Source organism: Halichoerus grypus, chromosome 8 (genome assembly GCF_964656455.1).
Source record: "Halichoerus grypus chromosome 8, mHalGry1.hap1.1, whole genome shotgun sequence".
Taxonomy (NCBI): Eukaryota; Metazoa; Chordata; class Mammalia; order Carnivora; family Phocidae; genus Halichoerus; species Halichoerus grypus.
Genome location: NC_135719.1, coordinates 91,733,715 through 91,754,962, shown reverse-complemented (window position 1 = coordinate 91,754,962; position 21,248 = coordinate 91,733,715). Strand labels below are relative to the sequence as shown.

The 21,248-nt window shown below is 39.7% G+C and overlaps 1 protein-coding gene across 3 annotated transcripts in view; it reads right to left on the bottom strand.

Annotated features, from left to right (window-relative positions):
* Positions 1–350: 350 nt before the first annotated feature.
* Positions 351–21,248, bottom strand: part of PRORP (protein only RNase P catalytic subunit) — a 128,741-nt gene continuing 107,843 nt past the window's right edge. For 2 of the 3 annotated variants that reach the window (XM_036101969.2, XM_078053565.1), the window contains exons 7-9: positions 5,069–5,217; positions 2,127–2,322; positions 351–662 (exon numbers count right to left, since the gene is read on the bottom strand). In XM_036101969.2, the coding sequence (XP_035957862.2) occupies positions 531–662; positions 2,127–2,322; positions 5,069–5,217 (477 nt within the window). In that variant the 3' untranslated portion in view covers positions 351–530. The other variant, XM_078053566.1, reaches the window with a different exon arrangement.

The window sequence follows — 21,248 nt, the reverse complement described above, 5'->3', positions numbered from 1 at the left end:
ACCCAAATCATTGGATGGTAAGTAAAAGTTGCTAATAAGCTTCTGATACCTTGGCCAGTTTATCACAGAGGACATTAAGTGATTCAGTGTGAGCAGGAGATAATCTGTACAGGATGAGATGATATTGGAAATGGGAGAAGGGGTTTAGCAACAACATGAGCAGCCTAGGCCTAGATGCATTGATTCTGCTATTGGGGGACCTGGAAGGTGAGGTCAGGAGTAGCAAAATGGCTATCAGAAGCACTTGTTGCCCAAGTAAGTGGAGTAGCCGGCCACCAGCAGAAACGTAAGCTTCACTCTGCCTTGAGTTCCCCGAGTCTGGATAAGTCTCCAAAAACAAATGCAACTGGTTATGAAAAGATTTTATATTTTATTTCATTAAAAAAAGTCAATCTGTTGACATGCAAACCAACTGGACCAAACAGGACAGAGTGGATCACGCAGGAGCACTGCTAAACAAGCATCGACTGAAGTGCTCTGATGCCAACCAGAAGGGCACCCAAACACAAGTTGAGCATGGGGGAGAGTTTTCATGTCTTTCGGTGAAGGCAAAGCCATTTGGTTGGCACTTCATAGGAGTATCTTTCCACTGTGTTTTCATCATATGGTATGTGCCACGAGTCTCCAGTTGTTTGTACCACTGTGTTATAACAGGGGATATGCTGTTGAATTAAAAAGGGAACCAAACATTGAGAACAACACTGAGGGGTTACCTGGCCATTTCCCTTTCTTTTCTGACAATTTCTCAGTTTGCTTCAGGAGTATTCTCTCTTACTTAACAATGGATTTTCAGAGAGCAGCTAGCTCTGTGAAGATGAACCCTAGAATTAGGGGTCCCTTTTTTTGGGGTGGGTTCATTTTTAAGGTTAAAGATTCTCTATAGTATTACATTTATAGGCGATAGTATCTCTTTACTTGCCGTTATCAGCTTTGTATGTGAGAGAAAAATTTCATATATTCAAAAGTAGAGAAACAGTATAATGAACTCCCAGGTACCACCCAGCTTCAACAATTACCAACACATGGCTAATTTTATTTCATCCATACTACCCCCCATGATTATTGTGAAGCAAATCTCAGATATTATATCACTTCTTCTGTAATATTCAATATGTACCTTTAAAAGATAAGATCTATTTTATAAATAAAAGTTCAATACTATTATTACACTTAAGAGTTAATAATTCCTTATCATCAGATATCTACTATTCACATTTCCCCAATTATTACATGTGCATACATGTATTTTTACAGTTGATTTCTTTGAACAGGAGTTGAAATTAGGTTATGACTGAATTATCTCTTAATTTTATTTTTTTAATTTAATTTTATTATGTTACATTAATGACCATACATTACATCATTAGTTTTTGATGTAGTGTTTCATGATTCATTGTTTGCGTGTAACACCCAGTGCTCCATTCAGTACATGCCCTCTTTAATACCCATCACCAGGCTAACCTATCTCTTAATTTTAAATAGTGCTTTACTTTTCATCTCTATTCTCATAATTTTTTGTTGTTGAGAAAACCAAGCCAGTTGTCCTATATCGTTTCCCAAGTCTTGATTTTTTTGTATAGATCTATTGTTTTGTATGTTTTTTGACCATTGGACCGTATTTACCATTGACTAGTGTATTTTTCCATAATAACTCGCCTTTGGATTTTTCTCCCTTTGCTTTCACACAAGAGACATTCCTTGTATTTGCAGGAATCTAAACTAGAATCAAAGGAAAACTCAGTTGAGACCATGCTGTAGAAGTGGATTAACAGGAAAAAGGAGTTGCTTAGCAGAAATATGATGAACCATAAAGGATAAGGAATTTTCAGCTATCGCAAATAAATAGGAAAATAAAAAATATGTATGAAAATAAAAAACAAGTTATAATCAGTGACATAATTGAAGTCACAATTGATGACATCTCAGATGTTTTCACTATGTCAATTAATATGGGGCTGGTCTATGAAAACTTTTGCCCTGGCCGACTTTCTGTTTCCAGGAACTGGCTAATTCCAAATACCAACCTACAGCTGAGAAAAATAAAGCATTTAAAACCTCCAACAAGTAGCAACATTCTTTGACTGTGCCACACTCTGTTGACATTATGTAGAGAACAAATAACATACCTGAAAGGTTATTTTTGATCCTGCAACCCTATTAATAATGGCTAGCTGATGTCCCTGCTGCCACTTAAAGAAGAGGCGCTGGGTCTTGGCATCACGTAGACAGGCCTTGTGGTCCCGCATCAGATCTTTTGTGATAAATTTGCAGTGGTTCCCCGAGTGCAGTGTGGCATACAGAAGGAACGGATCATCCTCTGAGCTGAGCCAGGCAGAAGAAAGAATACAATCACACACAGCCCCAAGGAGGCAGAGGAGAGCATTCTTTACCATGCTTTTTACTTCTTATTCTACTTTCCTCAGAGGAGCTCTGCATTCTTTTTTTTTTTTTAAGATCTTATTTATTGAGAGATAGAGAGAACACAAGCTGGGGGAGGGGCAAAGGGAGAGGGACAAGCAGACTCCCCGCTGAGCAGGGCGCCCCACGCGGGAGTCGATCCCAGGACCCTGGGATCATGATCTGAGCTGAAGGCAGATGCTTAACCGACTGAGCCACCCAGACGCCCCAGTGCTCTCATTCTTAAGTGACATGATCCCAGTGATGCTTATAAACCAAGCACCTCCAAGTCTTTTGGTAGTAGACAGCACTATCTAGAATACAAATGGAAAGCTAAGGGGAAGGGAATGCAAATGCTCAACTTGGCTCAGTTGGGTTCTTCCACTAAAATGGAAAATTCTAACAATAATTCCCTCTTCACATTGAAAAGCTGTTTCTCTGTGTGCCCCGGGTGTTGTTCCTATTGGCCTTATCCACCACGAGCATACCCTTCCCCCCGCACCCCTACTCAAACTCGAAAAATGTTCATAATATTAATAGGACAGGATGACACTTCCTTGCAAGCTACCAAAAATAATGGGTTGCCTCAAAGCTAAAATTGGTATCTCAAAGCAGCTTCTGGGAAGTCACCCAGATCCGCAACAGAAGGCATCACCTGCTTTGAGAAGAGCCACTGACTCAGAGTCTCCAACAGACCCTCAGCTTCAGCACTCAGCACTGGAGGAGGTATGCTGTAAGAACAACAGGGGCCGCCTTGGCTCAGGACACTCGGACCGCAGCATGGGATAGGTCTTATGCCTTGATCCAAATGACCCAAAGTGGGACCATTTGATGTTTATTTTATACTAAACTATTTCAAATGAAATGATAAATGACTGGAATATATCTGCCTTAAAAATCTTCAGGAAAAAGAGGAAAAGAAAAAAATAGGGGGCTATATGGAACAAGATGAGAAAAATGATGGTAATCGTTGGAGCTGGGTGACAGTTACATGGGGATTCACTATACTATTCTCTGTAGTATATGTTTGAAAGGATTTCTTTGGCACATTTGTGGAACATAGAATTAATGTTAAAAACTTAAATATTCAAATCCAAAGCCTCAGAAGGTCACTTTAAAGTCCCAAACCAAGCATGAGACCAATTTCCATCAGGCTTTTTGGTTTTACCATCACATTTCTCCAATTCCTCCACCTAAGGAAAAGAACAGTAATGATGACAGCACTACAAATGTGCTTTTCATGTGCTTGGTGCCCTGCCACAGTTTTATATGTATTATTTACAGGTATTCTCTCATTTAATCTTCACAATAACCCGTTGGGGGTTACATATGAAGAAGACACAGAGAAGGGAAACACCTTCCCGGATAGGAGGTGGCAGGCCCATGTTCTGAATCTGGGTAGACTAATTAAAGACTGTGCTCCTCATGTCTACCCACTGTTGCCTAAAGTGAGTGTGTGCAGAGCGTTATTGTTGTCTTCTACTCTTAGAGACAGAGAAGTAACCCTTTCCGTGAATACATAAAAAGACTTAGCTAAAGAAAAAAGGGATTGGTTTGGGATCTGAATGAGGGGTTAGCCTCCTGCTCCATGCACTGAGAGCCATTTTACCTTTTTAGGAATAAATAATTTGGGGAACACTGACAAATCCTGAAGCTATCACATTCAACATAATGAAACCTAGACCTGGGGCTGAGGGTACACACATTATCCACACAAAGTTGGAAATAAACTTTTGTCAGCATAAATCATATGTAAAACTAAGTGTATTTTAAAACTTTACATGTACTGTTGAGGATCTGTGCCCCTCTGGAGTAGATGCTTCCTTCCTTATGGACACTGTACCATTTTGTCACTGACCTTGTTTTCCATGCTCCTTTGGCTTCCTGAGAAGTTGTCGCTCATAGCAACATTCCCTTTATAGTTAGAATAAAATCCAGGTTCCTTGCTTGCCTACCAGAGCCCACAAGGTCTTCTTTACTGTGGTCCCTGCCTTCTCTCTGACCTCAGAACCTAGCACTTTTCTTCTTGCTGCTATAGCTCATCTGCACTGGTTTGCTTGCTTTCTTCAAACATGCCAAACACATTCCTGCTTCATAGCTTTTTGAACATTTGCTGTTCCCTCTGCTTGATATGTTCTTCCATCCACCCTCCCATTTTCTCAAATGACTCCTTCTCCTTGTATCTGCCCTCTCCCAAAGGCTATTCCTGACCACCCCATCCGCTACCTTCTGACCTACCCCCTACCTAATCCTTTTTTACCTATTTACTCTGCTTTATTGTCTTCTTAGCATTGATCACTGCCTGGACTTACATTACATTTTTATTTGTTTAAGTCCCAAGAAGGGAGGGACTTGGTGAACAATTGCGGTTTCCCAAGAACACAGAAGGTGCTCATATATGTATAATATTTGTTAAATGATCTATGCAGGACCTAACAGCATGCATTCTGTCTACTCATCTCACTTCTGACTTTATCTTCCTCCTAGTTCTCCTTTATCCTGATTTCCTCATCTATTTAAATTTATCCTGCTGTAGGAAGTAGATTTTTGTCAGCTGCCTCAAATCTTTTTTTGGATTCATACGCATGCACTTTAAAAATGGCAAAAATAGGTACCTAGCAAGCAGATGACTTGGGCCGAGTGTAATTCACCTAGTACCTTCAGTACTTACATGTTGTCAGCAAAGAAGCACCTGGCTTGCTTTTGCACCTTTTTCATCTCATCCTTTCTCCACCTCAAGTGCTGTGTTAGCATGTGCTTTCGGCCCAGGACCAGCAGCTGCACATTCCGCTTGGCTAGTTGAGAGACCACATCCAAGAGCTAGAAAACACAAAGCCAGTCCCCAAGAGGGCCAAGGGAAGAATCTCAAGTAAATGGAGTGGTTCTTCCAACTGGTAGTCTCAATGGTAAAACACTCTTTTCTGGTAACAGGTGAAAAAACATTCCTTAAAATAATTTTCCATCTTAAAAAAGAAGAAGATAGCAGGAGGGGAAGAATGAAGGGGGGAAATCGGAGGGCGAGACAAACCATGAGAGATGATGGACTCTGAAAAACAAACTGAGGGTTCTAGAGGGGAGGGGGGTGGGAGGATGGGTTAGCCTGGTGATGGGTATTAAAGAGGGCACGTTCTGCATGGAGCACTGGGTGTTATGCACAAACGATGAATCATGGAACACTACATCAAAAACTAATGATGTAATGTATGGTGATTAACATAACAATAAAAAATTTTTAAAAAAATAATTTTCCATCTTTGTAAGCCTGAAGAAAATGTTTTCTTATTACAAATAAATGTCTACCACCTTCCTACTAGTTAGGCTACATTTCACTGGGTCTGGGGGCGGGGGGGGTCTAAGCATAGACAAGATGAGTGGTTTTTATTTTTTTTTTAAAGATTTTATTTATTTATTGGACAGAGAGAGACACAGCGAGAGAGGGAACACAAGCAGGGGGAGTGGGAGAGGGAGAAGCAGGCTCCCACTGAGCAGCGAGCCCGATGCGGGGCTTGATCCCAGGACCCTGGGATCATGACCAGAGCCGAAGGCAGATGCCTAACAACTGAGCCACCCAGCTGCCCCAAGACAAGTTGTTTTTAAAGTGTGTTCCACAGAGTCCACTGGGATAGATAGAGGGAGGTTCAACGAGGATGGGTTTTAGTACCCACCCTGTTTTAACCAAAACAGCTCAGCTTTTGTATATTTATATATTGGTATTCTGCATAAGATTCCATTTGAATAAAGGGTTCTACTTTTTTTTTTTTTTTACAGTTTGTATACGGCTGGATTAGATAGCATCTTTTCAGCCAACTTTTCCATGTCATGATTCTGCTGAGACTGCTACCTTTCACTGAAATCCTTTTTTCCACTCAAAGATCTGTCAATTTCTATTCCCTAGTCTCCTTTTCAGTGAATTTACTCCCATTTTCTCTACTTCCCACCCATCTTCTGTGCACATGACTGCCTCTCAAAAGTCTGGATTTTTAGCAAATCTAGTACCTTGGTAAGCTTGCCTACATTCAACCGTTCATAAGGAGAAGTCTACAGATTACTTTTATTGACAACTTACTAAACTAAGCTATAAATGGATATTACTAAGTAAAATAAAAGTTAATGAAAAGTTAAATTATATAATATTGTATCAGAAATATAAAAGTTCTTTATAACAGTTGCTGAGCCTATGAAAATCAGGAGTTGAAAGTCACTGAATAAATCATTAATTTTCTTGAGTCTTGGTTGGAAAAGGCACTAATTTTATTATTTTTACTTATTTATTTTAAAATATTTTACTTATTTATGTGACAGAGAGAGAGCACAAGCAGGGGTAGCAGCAGAGGGAGAGGGAGAAGCAGGCTCCCCACTGAGCAGGGAGCCCAATATGGGGCTCAATCCCAGGACTCCGGGACCATGACCTGAGCTGAAGGCAGATGCTTAAGAGACTTGAACCACCCAGGCGCCCCTAAAAAGGCACTGATTTTAATCTATCTTCCCTTTACTCATAATTTCTTCCCATGTAGATTTTTAGGATATTTAAAATTCTTTAATCAATAAAACTTCATTTATTTGGTCAGTTGTCAAATATTGCTATTGCACCTCTTATGTATAATATCTGTGTAGACTTTCTAACAGTCTAAGAATGAATTTAGTAAGGGCCAAATTTTTAATATTACCGCTTAATGCTTTGGATTTATATCGTCCATCCTACTCTATTACTAATCTTATTATTTTAGGAAACTGCAGTTGGTTTTATTATCCCTAATTAGTAGTTCTAGAATTAAGACAGAATGGACACAACTTGCCCACTGAATGTGTGCTCATACATAAGCAGAAAAGTATACCAAGACCAGTGTAAGGCCTCTAAACCCAAAGCCTTACAACCAGTAAAATATAATTCTTTCCTTCAAAGCTAGGAATAAAGGCTTCTGTGTTCATTCAACAGTTATTTCCCAGGTCTCACTATGTATAAGGCACATGGTAGGTATCTCAGCCTACAAAATTTTAAAAGACATGGCCCCTGGGGCGCCTGGGTGGCTTAGTTGGTTGAGCATCTGCCTTTGGCTCAGGTCATGATCTCAGGGTCCAGGGATCAAGCCCCATATCAGTTCCCTGCTCAGCAGGAAGTCTGCTTCTCCCTCTCCCTCTGTCTCCCCCACTCCCCTGCCCATGTGTGTGCGCTCGCGCTCTCTCTCTCTCTCTTTTTTTTTATTTAAAAGATTTTATTTATTTATTTGACAGAGAGAGACACAGTGAGAGAGGGAACACAAGCAGGGGGAGTGGGAGAGGGAGAAGCAGGCCTCCCGCAGAGCAGGGAGCCCAATATGGGGCTTGATCCCAGGACCCTGGGATCATGACCTGAGCCGAAGGCAGACACTTAACGACTGAGCCACCCAGGCGCCCCTCTCTTTTGCATAAATAAATAAAATCTCCAAAAAAAAAGACATGGTCCCTGTCTTAATGAGGGAGTGCCTATCAAGGCTAGGAAAATATATATGCTGGCTCTACATTTGTTAGGTGGTTAATAAATATTTTCTGATTAGCTGAAGAATATACTCAGTCAAAAAAGTTGCTCATTATTGAAAACTTAAAAAATATAGACCAGAAGAAAGACAAAGAAGAAACCACTCATACCTTACCACCCAAAGACTGTTAACATGTATCTACCAGTAGTTTTATTCCATACATTTTTATATAATCTTTTAAGCCATCATTTTACAAGTTAGGCTAGTAATCAAAAAGCAAACATCTACACTGTAAGAAAGTTTGGCTGATTCGATTCAAATACCTCAAAAGACAATGAGAGGTGCATCTCCTTCAGAAAGCACTTATAACATTCCTTTCTTTCTTTCTTTCTTTTTTAAGATTTTATTTATTTATTTGAGAGAGGGAAAGCATGAGCAGGGGGAGGGGGAGGGACATAGGGAGAGACGGGAAGGGACAAGCAGACTCCCGCAGAGCAGAGAGCCCGATGCAGGGCTCCATGCAGGGCTGGATCCCAGGATCTGAGATCATGACCTGAGAGGAAGTCAGAGGCTTAACTGCTTAGCCGACTGAGCCACCCAGGCACCCCTATAACATTCCTTTCCTAAAGCAATGCTGAGGTTACAGATTATTTTCTGTGAGCCCAATTACAAATGTCAACTCAATTCATTAAGAGGAATAACAATTACTTTTAAATTTTCCATATGAATTGCCACCAAGTTAAAGATACAAAAAAAAAAATTCAAACAAAAACATTTTTTGATACTGATTGCTTAAATTTTCATGCAACTGGGAAGACATGGCTTAAAGAAAAACACAATTGGGTCTTCAGAGCTATATGCTGGTTTAGATAAACAGCCTTGAGTTTCCTAATATTAAGTTAAAAACAGGGGCCCAGAGAAGAATAGCAAAGATTAGCTTGAACTGCTCTGGGGCACCATCTTCTGGCTTAGAGGTCTCTAGTAGCAGCAGCTCTCTCTCTGAAACAATGCAAACAAAGGAGAAAAAGCGAAAGACACAGGAAAGAAAGATATGTATACAGAATAAAGGCACTGGCCTGAAACTCTGTAACAGTCTAGCTATGAGCCAACTTCCTCTGGGGTAAATTCCAGGGCTGGATCCAGTGGGCTGGGTCAGAGTCAGAGGTATACTCAGAACAGTAAAGAAAAAGAAAATTTACCTTAACTCTACGTTAGATCAAAAATAAAACTGGGAGGGATTTCCACTTTTAGGAAGATGGGAGTAGGTCTACTTTTTCCTATCTCTGCCACTAAGCACAACTAAAACCCCTAGACGTTATATAAGACAAACACAGAAAGACTTTGAAAGTCTGATGTTTCCAAAAATCAAAATGTTTTCAAACACATTTAAAATATAAAATAATAGCATAGGGGTGCCTAGCTGGCTCAGTCGGTGGAGCATGCGACTCTTGATCTTGGGGTTGCAAATTTGAGCTCCATGTTGGGTGTGGAGATTGCTTAAAAATAAAATTAAAAAAAACAGCATAAAATGAGATTTATGCCTATTTTCCACATAAAGGAAAAAAAATTCAGAAATTAAAAAAAAAAAGAAGACTGTGAAAGGTAGAGAGAAAAAAGACTGGCTAGGGACCTGGGGGCATGAAGAATGACATGGCAGTGAGTTCTTTTTGCCTCATACATCCTAGACTTGGAGCTGAAGAAGCCGGAAACCCAAAAATGCAAATGGGTACAGACAAAAAGAGCCCAACAAAGGCCTATTTTCTCTAGCCAAAGGACTAGAAAGAGGCCATCTGGCAATACAGAAAACTTGTTACAATGATGACACCAGCAGACAGTGATATTGTGTGTGTGTGTGTATGTGTGTGTATACATATGTAGTATCCGGAGCAGCCATTAAAAATGCTATACAAAGAGGTACACTAAAAAACACTATAGATTAAAAAATTAAAAAAAAAACCACTATAGGTACATAAAAGTGGAATTCTATAAAAAATTCAAGTAGCCCATAGGAAGGCAAGAAAAATAAAACAAACACAAAAATAGAGATGATAGAAAACAAAAAAATAAAATGGCAGGCATAATCTTAACATTTCTTTTTTTGTTGTTTTTAAAGATTTCATTTATTTGACACTGAGAGAGACAGCGAGAGAGGGAACACAAGCAGGGGGAGTGGAGGAGGGAGAAGCAGACTCCCCGCTGAGCAGGGAGCCTGATACAGGGCTCGATCCCAGGACCCTGGAATCATGACCTGAGCGAAGGCAGACGCTTAACGACTGAGCCACCCAGGTGCCCCTAATCTTAACATTTCAATAATAACATGAAACATAAAGGTTTTTTTTTTTTAAGATTTTATTTATTCATTTGAGAGAGAGAGAGAGAGCACAAGCAAGGGGACAGGCAGAGGGAGAGGGAGAAGCAGGCTCCCCACTGAGCAGAGAGCCCCGATGTGGGACTCAATCCCGGGACCAGGAGATCATCACCTGAGCTGAAGGTAGACGCTCAACCATCCAAGCCACCCAGGTCCCCCAAAATATAAAGGGCTTTAGTACACCAATTAAAAGAGGCCGGTAGATGGGGCGCCTGGGTGGCTCAGTTGGTTAAACGTCTGCCTTCGGCTCAGGTCATGATCCCAGGGTCCTGGGATCAAGTCCCTCATCGGGCTCTCTGCTCAGTGGGGAGCCTGCTTCTCCCTCTCCCTTTTGCTCTGCCCACTTGTGCTTTCTCTCTCTGTCAAATAAATAAATAAATAAAATAGTAAAAAAAATAAAAGAGGCTGGTAGAGTGGATTAAAAAACATAACCCAACTATACACTATCTAAAAGAAACTCATTTCAAATATACAAATATAGGCTGGTGGAAAGTTAAAGGATGGAATCAGTTAAATCATGCAAACTATTCATCAAAGGAAGGCCAGAGTGGCTACATTAATATTAAATGAAGTAGGGTTCAGAGCAAAGAAAATGACCAGATATGCAGAGAGACATTATGTGATAAAAGGATCAAGCCACCAAGAAGACAAAAATCCTAAATGCATGTGCACCAAACAACGGAGCTGCAAAATATGTGAAGCAAAAATTGTGAAATAGACAAATCCACAATTACAGTTGGAGACTTCAATCCTCCTCTCTCAACAGCTGGGAGAAGACCTAGACAACAAATCAGCAAGCATATGGAAGAACTCAACAACACCATCCATGTTCATGGATTGGAAGCCTCAAGACAGTAAAAATGTCAATTCTTGGGGCGCCTGGGTGGCTCAATCGTTAAGCGTCTGCCTTTGGCTCAGGTCATGATCCCAGGGTCCTGAGATCGAGCTCCGCATCGGGCTCCCTGCCCGGCAGGAAGCCTGCTTCTCTCCCTCTCCCCCTGCTTGTGTTCCCTCTTCGCTGTGTCTCTGTCAAATAAATAAATAAAATCTTAAAAAAAAAAGTCAATTCTCTCCCAAATTGATATGTGGGTTTTTAATGCAATTCCTATCAAAATCCCAGCAAGGTTTTTTGATAGATATATACAGGATTATTATAAACTTACATGGTAAGGCAAAGGAAGAAGAATAGCTAAAACAATTTTGAAAAAAAATAAATTGGGAAGAATCAGTCTACCTCATCTTAAGCCCTATTATAGAGCTAAAGTAATCTAAATTCTGTGATATTGATAGAGGGATAGGCATACAGATCAACAGAATAGAACAGATGACCCAGAAATAGACCCACACAAATATGCCAAGGAAAGATAACCTTTTTAACAAATGGTGCTGAAGCAATTGGACATCCATAAGTAAAAAATAAACCTCTATTTAAATCTCATACCTTATATAAAAATTCAATCAAAATAGACCATGGAATTAAATACTAAACATAAGCTATAAAGGTTTAGGAAAAAACCTAGGCGAAAAATCTTCATGATAGAGCTACACAGAATTCTTAGACTTGACATCTAAGACATTGTCTATAAAAGGAAAAATTGATAAATTTTTGAAACAAGGAAAAATTGATAAATTTTGAAATTTTTGAAACTTTATGAAAGGCCCTGTTAAAAAGATGAAAAAGACAAGTTACAGACTGGGAGAAAATACTTGCAAATCACATATTCAACAAAGAAATGGTTTCTAGAACACAAAAAGAATCTCAGGACTCAACAGCTAAAAAAAAAGCGAACTATCCAAATAAAACATGAACAAAGTCCTTTTGGGGCACCTGGCTGGCTCAGTTGGTAGAGCGTGTGACTCTTGATCTTGGGATCGTGAGTTCCAGCCCCACCTTGCACCAAAGAAGACATACATGACATACAAGCATATGAAAAGATATCCAACATTACTAGCCATCAGGGAAATGCAAATTATAATCCAATGAGTATCAGAATGGCTAAAATGAAAAATAGTAATAACACCAAATGCTGGTGAGGATATGGAGAAACTGAATCACTCATATATTGCTGGTGGGAATTTAAAATGGTACAGTCCTATAAAAGGAGAAAGACCCCAAGAGTGATATACAACAGAAATTTACAGGGACAATCTATAAAAACAACGTCTTCACAGGCAACATGATGACAATTAATTCATATCTTTCAATAATCAGTCTCAACGTGAATGGCCTAAATGCTCCCATAAAACAGCACAGGGTTGCAGATTGGATAAAAAGACAGGACCCATCCATATGCTGCCTACAAGAGACTCATTTTGAACCTAAAGATACATCCAGACTGAAAGTGAAGGGATGGAGATCCATCTTCCATGCCAGCGGACCTCAAAAGAAAGCTGGGGTAGCAATTCTTATATCAGACAAATTAGATTTTAAACTAAAGTCTGTAATTAGAGACACAGAAGGACACTATATCATTCTTAAAGGGTCTATCCAACAAGATCTAACAATTGTAAATATCTATGCCCCCAACATGGGAGCAGCCATCTACATAAGCCAACTGTTAACCAAAATAAAGAGTCATATTGATAACAATACGTTAATTGTAGGAGACCTCAATACTCCACTCTTAGCAATGGACAGATCATCTAAGCAGAAAATCAACAAGGAAACAAGAGCTTTGAATGATACATTGAACCAGATGGACCTCACAGATATTTACAGAACATTCCACCCTAAAACAACAGAATACTCTTTCTTCTCAAGCACACATGGAACTTTCTCCAGAATAGACCACATACTGGGTTACAAATCAGGTCTCAACCAATACCAAAAGATTGAGATTATTTCCTGCATATTCTCAGACCACAATGCTTTAAAACTGGAACTCAATCACAAGAAAAAATATGGCAGAAATTCAAACACTTGGAAGCTAAAGACCACTGCTCAAGAATGTTTGGGTCAACCAGGAAATCAAAGAACTTAAACAATTCATGGAAATCAATGAGAACGAAAACACATCGGTCCAAAACCTATGGGATACTGCAAAGGCGGTCCTAAGGGGGAAATACATAGCCATCCAAGTCTCACTCAAAAAAAATAGAAAAATCCCGAATTCACCAACTAACTCTACACCTTAAAGAACTAGAGAAAAAGCAACAAACAATGCCTAAGCCATGCATTAGAAGAGAAATAATTAAAATTAGAGCAGAAATCAATGAATTAGAAACCAGAAACACAGTAGATCAGATCAACGAAACTAGAAGTTGGTTCTTTGAAAGAATTAATAAGATCGATAAACCACTGGCCAGACTTATCCAAAAGAAGAGAGAAAGGACCCAAATTAATAAAATTATGAATGAAAGGGGAGAGATCACGACTAACACCAAGGAAATAGAAACAATTATTAGAAATTATTATCAACAACTATATGCCAATAAACTGAGCAATCTGGATGAAATGGAGGCGTTCCTGGAAACCTATAAGTTGCCAGGACTGAAACAGGAAGAAACTGACAACCTGAATAGGCCAATAACCGGTAATGAGATTGAAGCAGTGATCAAAAACCTCCCAAAAAACAAGAGTCCAGGGCCTGATGGATTCCCTGTGGAATTCTACCAAACATTCAAAGAAGAAATAATACCTATTCTACTGAAGCTGTTTCAAAAAATAGAAACAGAAAGAAAACTTCCAAACTCATTCTATGAGGCCAGCATTACCTTAATCCCCAAACCAGGCAAAGACCCCATCAAAAAGGAGAATTTCAGACCGATACCCCTGATGAATATGGATTCCAAAATCCTCAACAAAATCCTAGCTAATAGGATCCAACAATACATTAAAAGGATCATCCACCACGACCAAGTGGGATTTATCCCCGGGATGCAAGGGTGGTTCAACATTCACAAATCAATCAATGTGATAGAACACATTAATAAGAGGAGACAGAAGAACCATATGGTCCTCTCAATTGATGCAGAAAAAGCATTTGACAAAATACAACATCCTTTCCTGATTAAAACTCTCCAGAGTATAGGGATAGAGGGAACATTCCTCAAGTTCATAAAATCCATCTATGAAAAACCCACAGCGAATATCATCCTCAATGGAGAAAAGCTGAGAGCCTTTCCCTTAAGATCAGGAACACGTCAAGGATTCCCACTCTCGCCACTATTGTTCAACATAGTACTAGAAGTCCTAGCAACAGCAATCAGACAACAAAAAGCAATAAAATGTATTCAAATTGGCAAAGAAGAAGTCAAACTCTCTCTTTTCGCAGATGACATGATACTTTATGTGGAAAACCCAAAAGACTCCACCCCCAAATTACTAGAACTCATACAGCAATTCAGTAATGTGGCAGGATACAAAATCAATGCACAGAAATCAGTTGCTTTCTTATACACTAACAACACAACTGTAGAAAGAGAAATTAGAGAAACGATTCCATTTACAATAGCACCAAAAACCATAAGATACCTCGGAATAAACCTAACCAAAGAGGTAAAGGATCTATACTCTAGGAACTACAAAACGCTCATGAAAGAAATTGAAGACAAAAAAAGATGGAAAAATATTCCATGCTCATGGATTGGAAGAATAAACATTGTTAAAATGTCTATGCTACCCAGAGCAATCTATACCTTCAATGCCATCCCAATCAAAATTCCAATGACATTTTTCAAAGTGCTGGAACAAACAATCCTAAAATTTGTATGGAATCAGAAAAGACCCCGAATTGCCAAGGAGATGTTGAAAAAGAAAAACAAAGCTGGGGGCATCACGTTGCCCGATTTCAAGCTATATTACAGAGCAGTGATCACCAGGACAGCATGGTACTGGCATAAAAACAGACATATAGACCAATGGAACAGAATAGAGAACCCAGATATGGACCCTCAACTCTATGGTCAAAGAATCTTTGACAAAGCAGGAAAAAACATGCAATGGAAAAAAGACAGTCTCTTCAATAAATGGTGCTGGGAAAATTGGACAGCCACATGCAGAAGAATGAAACTCGACCATTCTCTAACACCATTCACAAAGATAAACTCAAAGTGGATGAAAGACCTCAATGTGAGACAGGAATCCATCAAAATCCTAGAGGAGAACATAGGCAGTAACCTCTTTGACATCGGCCACAGCAACTTCTTTCAAGATACATCTCCAAAAGCTAGTGAAACAAAAGCAAAAATGAACTTTTGGGACTTCATCAAGATAAAAAGCTTCTGCACAGCAAAGGAAACAGTCAACAAAACAAAGAGGCAACCCACAGAATGGGAGAAGATATTTGCAAATGACACTACAGATAAAGGGCTGGTATCCAAGATCTATAAAGAACTCAAACTCAACACCCAAAAAACAAATAATCAAGTCAAAAAGTAGGCAGAAGATATGAAAAGACACTTCTCTGAAGAGGACATACAAATGGCTAACAAACACATGAAAAAATGTTCATCATCATTAGCCATCAGGGAAATCCAAATCAAAACCACATTGAGATACCACCTTACACCAGTTAGAATGGCAAAAATGGACAGGGAAAGAAACAACAAATGTTGGAGAGGTTGTGGAGAAAGGGGAACCCTCTTACACTGTTGGTGGGAATGCAAGTTGGTACAGCCACTTTGGAAAACAGTGTGGAGGTGCCTCAAAAATTTAAAAATAGAGCTACCCTATGACCCAGAAATTGTACTCCTGGGTATTTACCCCAAAGACACAGATGTAGTGAAAAGAAGAGCCACATGCACCCCAGTGTTCATAGCAGCAATGTCCGCAATAGCCAAACTGTGCAAAGAGCAGAGATGCCCTTCAACAGATGAATGGATAAAGAAGATGTGGTCCATATATACAATAGAATATTACTCAGCCATCAGAAAGGATGAGTACCCAACTTTTACATCAACATGGAGGGGACTGGAGGAGATTATGCCAAGTGAAATAAGTCAAGCAGAGAAAGTCAATTATCATAGGGTTTCACTTATTTGTGGAACATAAGGAATAGCATGGAGGATACTAGGAGAAGGAAGGGAAAAATGAGGGGGGGTGGAATTGGAGGGAGAGATGAACCATGAGAGACTATGGACTCTGAGAAACAAACAGGGTTTTAGAGGGGAGGGGGAAGGGGGGATTGGTTAGTCCGGTGATGGGTATTAAGGAGGGCACGTACTGCATGGAGCACTGGGTGTTACACGAAAACAATGGATCGTGGATCACCACATCAAAAACTAATGATGTATTGTATGGTGACTAACATAACATAATAAAATTTAAAAAATAAATAAATAAAAAAATAAAATGGTACAGCCACTCCAGGAAACAGTTGGACAGTTTCTTGTAAAACTAAATATGCAACTACCACATGATCAAGTTATTGTATTTCTGGGCATTTATCCCAGAGAAATGAAGACTTATGTTCACATAAAAACTTGTACACACATGTTTAATTACTTGTTTATTCGTAATAGCCAAAATCTGGAAACAATCCAGATGTCCTTCAATAGATGAATAGTTAAACAAACTGGTACATCTAGATCATGGAATACTAAACAACAATAAAAAGGAACAAACTATTGATACTGCAACAACCTGGATTGATCTCCACAGAATTATGTCTTGTGAAAAAAGCCAGACATAGAGGTTATGTACTGTGTGATTCCACTTATGTAACATTTCTGAAATGAGAAAATTCTAAAAACTGAGAACAGATTAATGGCACCTGGGGGCTAAGGAGGAGGTGAGGTCAGGTGGGAAGTATGTATGGCTATAATAGGGCAACAGGAGGGATCCTTGTGGTGATGGAAATTTCTCTATCTTGACTGTATATCAAGCTCAATATCCTGGTTGTGATAATATAGTTGGGTAAGATGCTACCACTGGAGGAAAGTGGGTAAAAGATACATGGGATCTCTGTGCACTATTTCTTACATCTGCATATGAATCTACGATTATCTCAAAATAAAAAGTAAACAAAAAAGCCAAACTGAAACAAAAAACAAAACCTCTAAAACCAAAACTGGGGCTTCTAAGGACAAAGGGGTATGTGACAAATAGCCAATATGTACTGGATGGTCAATATAAGATATAAAAGGCAATCCTCTCCTGATACTATAAGCAGGAAATAGGTTTAGATAAGAAAGATAAGAATTTTCTTGAGCTCAGGGTAGTCCTGGCCAGAGAAGCTGCAATCCACTCTAGACTGTTCTAACCTGGGAAACCATGAGATGGGAGGGACAGTTCTGGGCTTGTCTAAGGAGTCTAGAATCTGAGCCACATAGTAGAACAAACTAAACAGTATGCCTCCTTCTAGAGAATATCTAAAATTCCACACTGATTCCAGAACTTCTCTGGGTACCTCAAGGTTAACCTGAAATTAGATCTCACATACTCCTCACAGCCCCATTGCTCCTTAAGATGTCTAAAGGATAATTTTCCAAAAACCAGAAGAGTAAGGACAAATTTCAGACTAATATTTGATGCAAACATTTTCTGGTTTAGGCGTTCATTCTAACTTGGTTTCTCTCCTGCAGGAACAGATAAAAGATTTTTTACTTGTAAGTGACACACTTATTTTTGGTATAAAATTGCTGAAAGGTAGTTCCTGAGCTTAGGGTAAAAATATATTTGGCAGGGCTACATGTGTTAGAAATAACTGTGTAGGGATCCTCAAGAAGTAGAAAAGCTGCCTGTGAGGTGGTAGAGGCCAATGAGGGCAAGAGTTTTTCTGAGTAATCCTAGACAACAAGGGTAACTTCCTTTCCCTATTCTTAACTTTTTACCCCACCACCTGCAGTCTCTGGCACTTCCTGGGTTGTATGGACCGTAGATCTTAAAAAACTCTTAATCCCTTGGGATCTGACGTCTACAGAAATTAGTTTTATGCCAGTTCCTCAGCAAGATAACTACAATCAGTATACCTTATATTAAGAATCCTCATTATCAGACACCTTCTGGAAAAAGTTTTGGAAACAACACAAATGTCCAACAGATAGATAAACAAAATGTGTAAATGCATACAACAGAGTATTATTTAGCCTTAAAAAGGAAGAAAATTCTGATACATGCTACAACATGGATAAACCTAGAAGACATTATGTTAACATTGTGAAGACATTAAGCCAGACACGGAAGAACAGATATTATATGATTCCACTTACATGCTGTACCTAGAGTCGTCCAATTCATAGAGACAGAAAATATAATGGTTGCAAGGGGTAGGGTTGGGGAATGAGATATTGTTTAACGAGTACAGAGTTTCAGTTTGGGAAAGTGAGAAAGTTCTAGAGATGAATGGTAACGACGGTTGCACGACAATGTGAAGTACTTAATGCTATTGAACTGTATACTTAAAAATGGTTAACACAGTGTGTTATATGTAAGTGATGAATCACTAACTTCTACTCCTGAAACTAATATTACACTGAATGTTAACTAACTGGAACTTAAATAAAAACTAAAAACTACAAAAAAAGTGGTTAACAAATTTTGTACTATGTATATTTTGCCACAATAAAAGTTTTATTATTGAAATCTAAAAATATAAACAAAAGTAGGTAAAATAGCATAATGAACTGCTGGGTACCTGTCACCAGCTTCAGTAATTACCAGCTGCTGGCCAATCCAATTTCATCTGTCTCCCAACCCAGATTATTCTCCCTCTCAGATTATTTTGAAACAAATCCCAGACATCATATCATTTCATCTGTAAATACATCAGAACGTACGTCTAAACATAAGGACCCTTTAAAAAAATAAGCACAATGCCATTATCATATCTAAAAAATTAACAATAATTCCTTAATATCAAATATACAGTGTTCATCTGAGTCATAATTTTTTTTACAGTTTTCAAAAAAAATCAGGATCTAAAAAAGCTCCATATATTGCAATTGCTTGATTGCAGTTAAAGAAATGTGGCTGTTTGTCTTAGAATTTCCCACACTTAGATTTTGCTGACTGCATCCCTATGGTATCGTGTAACATATTGTCCAGGCCTCTGTTTTTCTTATAAATTGGTAGTTGGATCTAGAGACTCGATCAGATTCAAGGATTTTTTGGGTGTGCACTTATGTATGTGTGTGCGCGTGTGTGTGTGCTTAAAACGGCGGCCTGATACAGTGAAAACTCCAGTTCATTCATCAACCATTAACGAGCACTTCTCTTGTTAGCCAATAAGCAGGGGGTACTGGAGATACAGACAGAAAGACATAGTTATCTCTAACCTCCAGGAGTTTGCGGTCAAATGACTATAATATAATGTAATAAGTGCTAAGAGGGAGGACAAAGGACGGGCACTTAAATCACACTGGGGGTGGGGAGAGTGGTCAAGGAGGTCTCCACAGAGGAAGCAACAGCTGAGGTTTCAGATGAATTATCCGGGCAAGGAATGGGAGTTTCCAAGGACAAGCAGTAGCATGTTGAAGGTGGAAGCTCTTTATAAGTACACTGAATTTGAGGAACTGCAAGGTGTCAGATGCGTTTCACGCAAAAGTGTGGGATGACAGTGAGGAATGCCAGAAAAAAGGCCGGAAATGAATATAGAGGTCAGATCACAAAGGTCCTTGTAAGCTATGATAAGGAATCTTTTCCCACCGGAAGGCAATGTGGGTAAAGCAAAGGATTGAAAACAGCATGACATGACTGCCAATTTAGAGATCAAATTTGTAAACTGAAAGAAGGCTGAACAAGGAGATCAAGTAGGGGGCATCTCAAGTAAGAGAACCGAGTGCCTGGCAGTGAGACGGAGAGAAGAGAGCCCTCTGAGAGTTAGTAGAGCAGAGCTGATCAGACTTAGTCATTGACTCCACGTGGGAAATGAGGAGAGGGAAAAACCAAGGAAGACTGAGACAACTGGACAAATGATGGTAGCAAGACAGGATCTATGAGAAGAAAAGCTCGTGATATCCCCAGGTGGGAGATATCCAGTGGGCAGCCGGTGATGGGACTCTACTATTTAGTAGAGGGCTCTGGGCCGGAGATAAAGATTTGGAGCCATCAGGAGTAGATGAGGTATCACAGGAAGGATACAGACTTAGAAGGGAATAAAGCTGAGGATGAAACATGAGGAATACTATTTTTTGAAGGGTAGAGTGATGAGAAAATTCTTTAACGTAAATTGAGGAATAGCGAGAGAGCTGAAAGAAAAACCAGGAGACGGAAGTCTTTCAGAAAGACTATAAAGAGCATTTCAAGAAGAAAGGAGAGGCTAAGTATCAGTGCTTACAGAGACACCAAAGTGTGGCCTGCAGTTTGGAGGAGTCATTTTGATGACACCACGGAGGCAGGACTGAGAGTTCAGTTGGTTTTCTAAATTACATACGGTTACAGTTTGCTTTGTCCAGAGACACTCTGTCTTACAAGCCTGGCTCTATTTTGCTTACCAAAAATAACAATCAATTCTGCTTTTTCATTTTAGAAACTGTGTCGTGTGTCCTCTTCAAAATTTCCAACTTCCAGAAGCTTCAATGTGAAGGGAGGAGGTGTTTGATTTTTTTTTTTTTAAAAATGGAAGAGACTTGACAATATTTATATTCTGAGAAAAAGTGAGCGGCAAGGTAGAGGCTGAAGATACAGGCATAGAGGGGATGATTGCTGGAACCAGTTTTCTGAGAAAGCAGGCAGAGAATCTAGAGAACAGGTGAGAGAGAGAACACCTCTAGCACGGAGATGGATTTGAACAGAGATAAACTGGTTTGACTGTGGTGTGTGTGTGTGTGTGCGTGTGTGGTGTATGGAAACACGAGCTCGCTCGTCCCGACAGCCTCTATTTTCTGTGTGCAGCAGGAGATGAGTCATTGGCCGAGGGACGGTGGTGTGGGGGTTGGGGAGAGCGGGAGGCCTGAGGGCAGAGGCACTGAGGTGACACAGCTGGTGTGAGGCTGCAAGTGGGAGCGGGCTGCAGACGCCCAGGGCAAGCCAGTCAGCCTAAGAACCCAGAAGAGGGTGGAAGCCAGGAGTGCCTACAGGCAGCAGCAGTGGGCACAGTAGGGAGATTTTCAGCACTCAGCATCCTGGCTGAGAGGCCGGCGTGAGT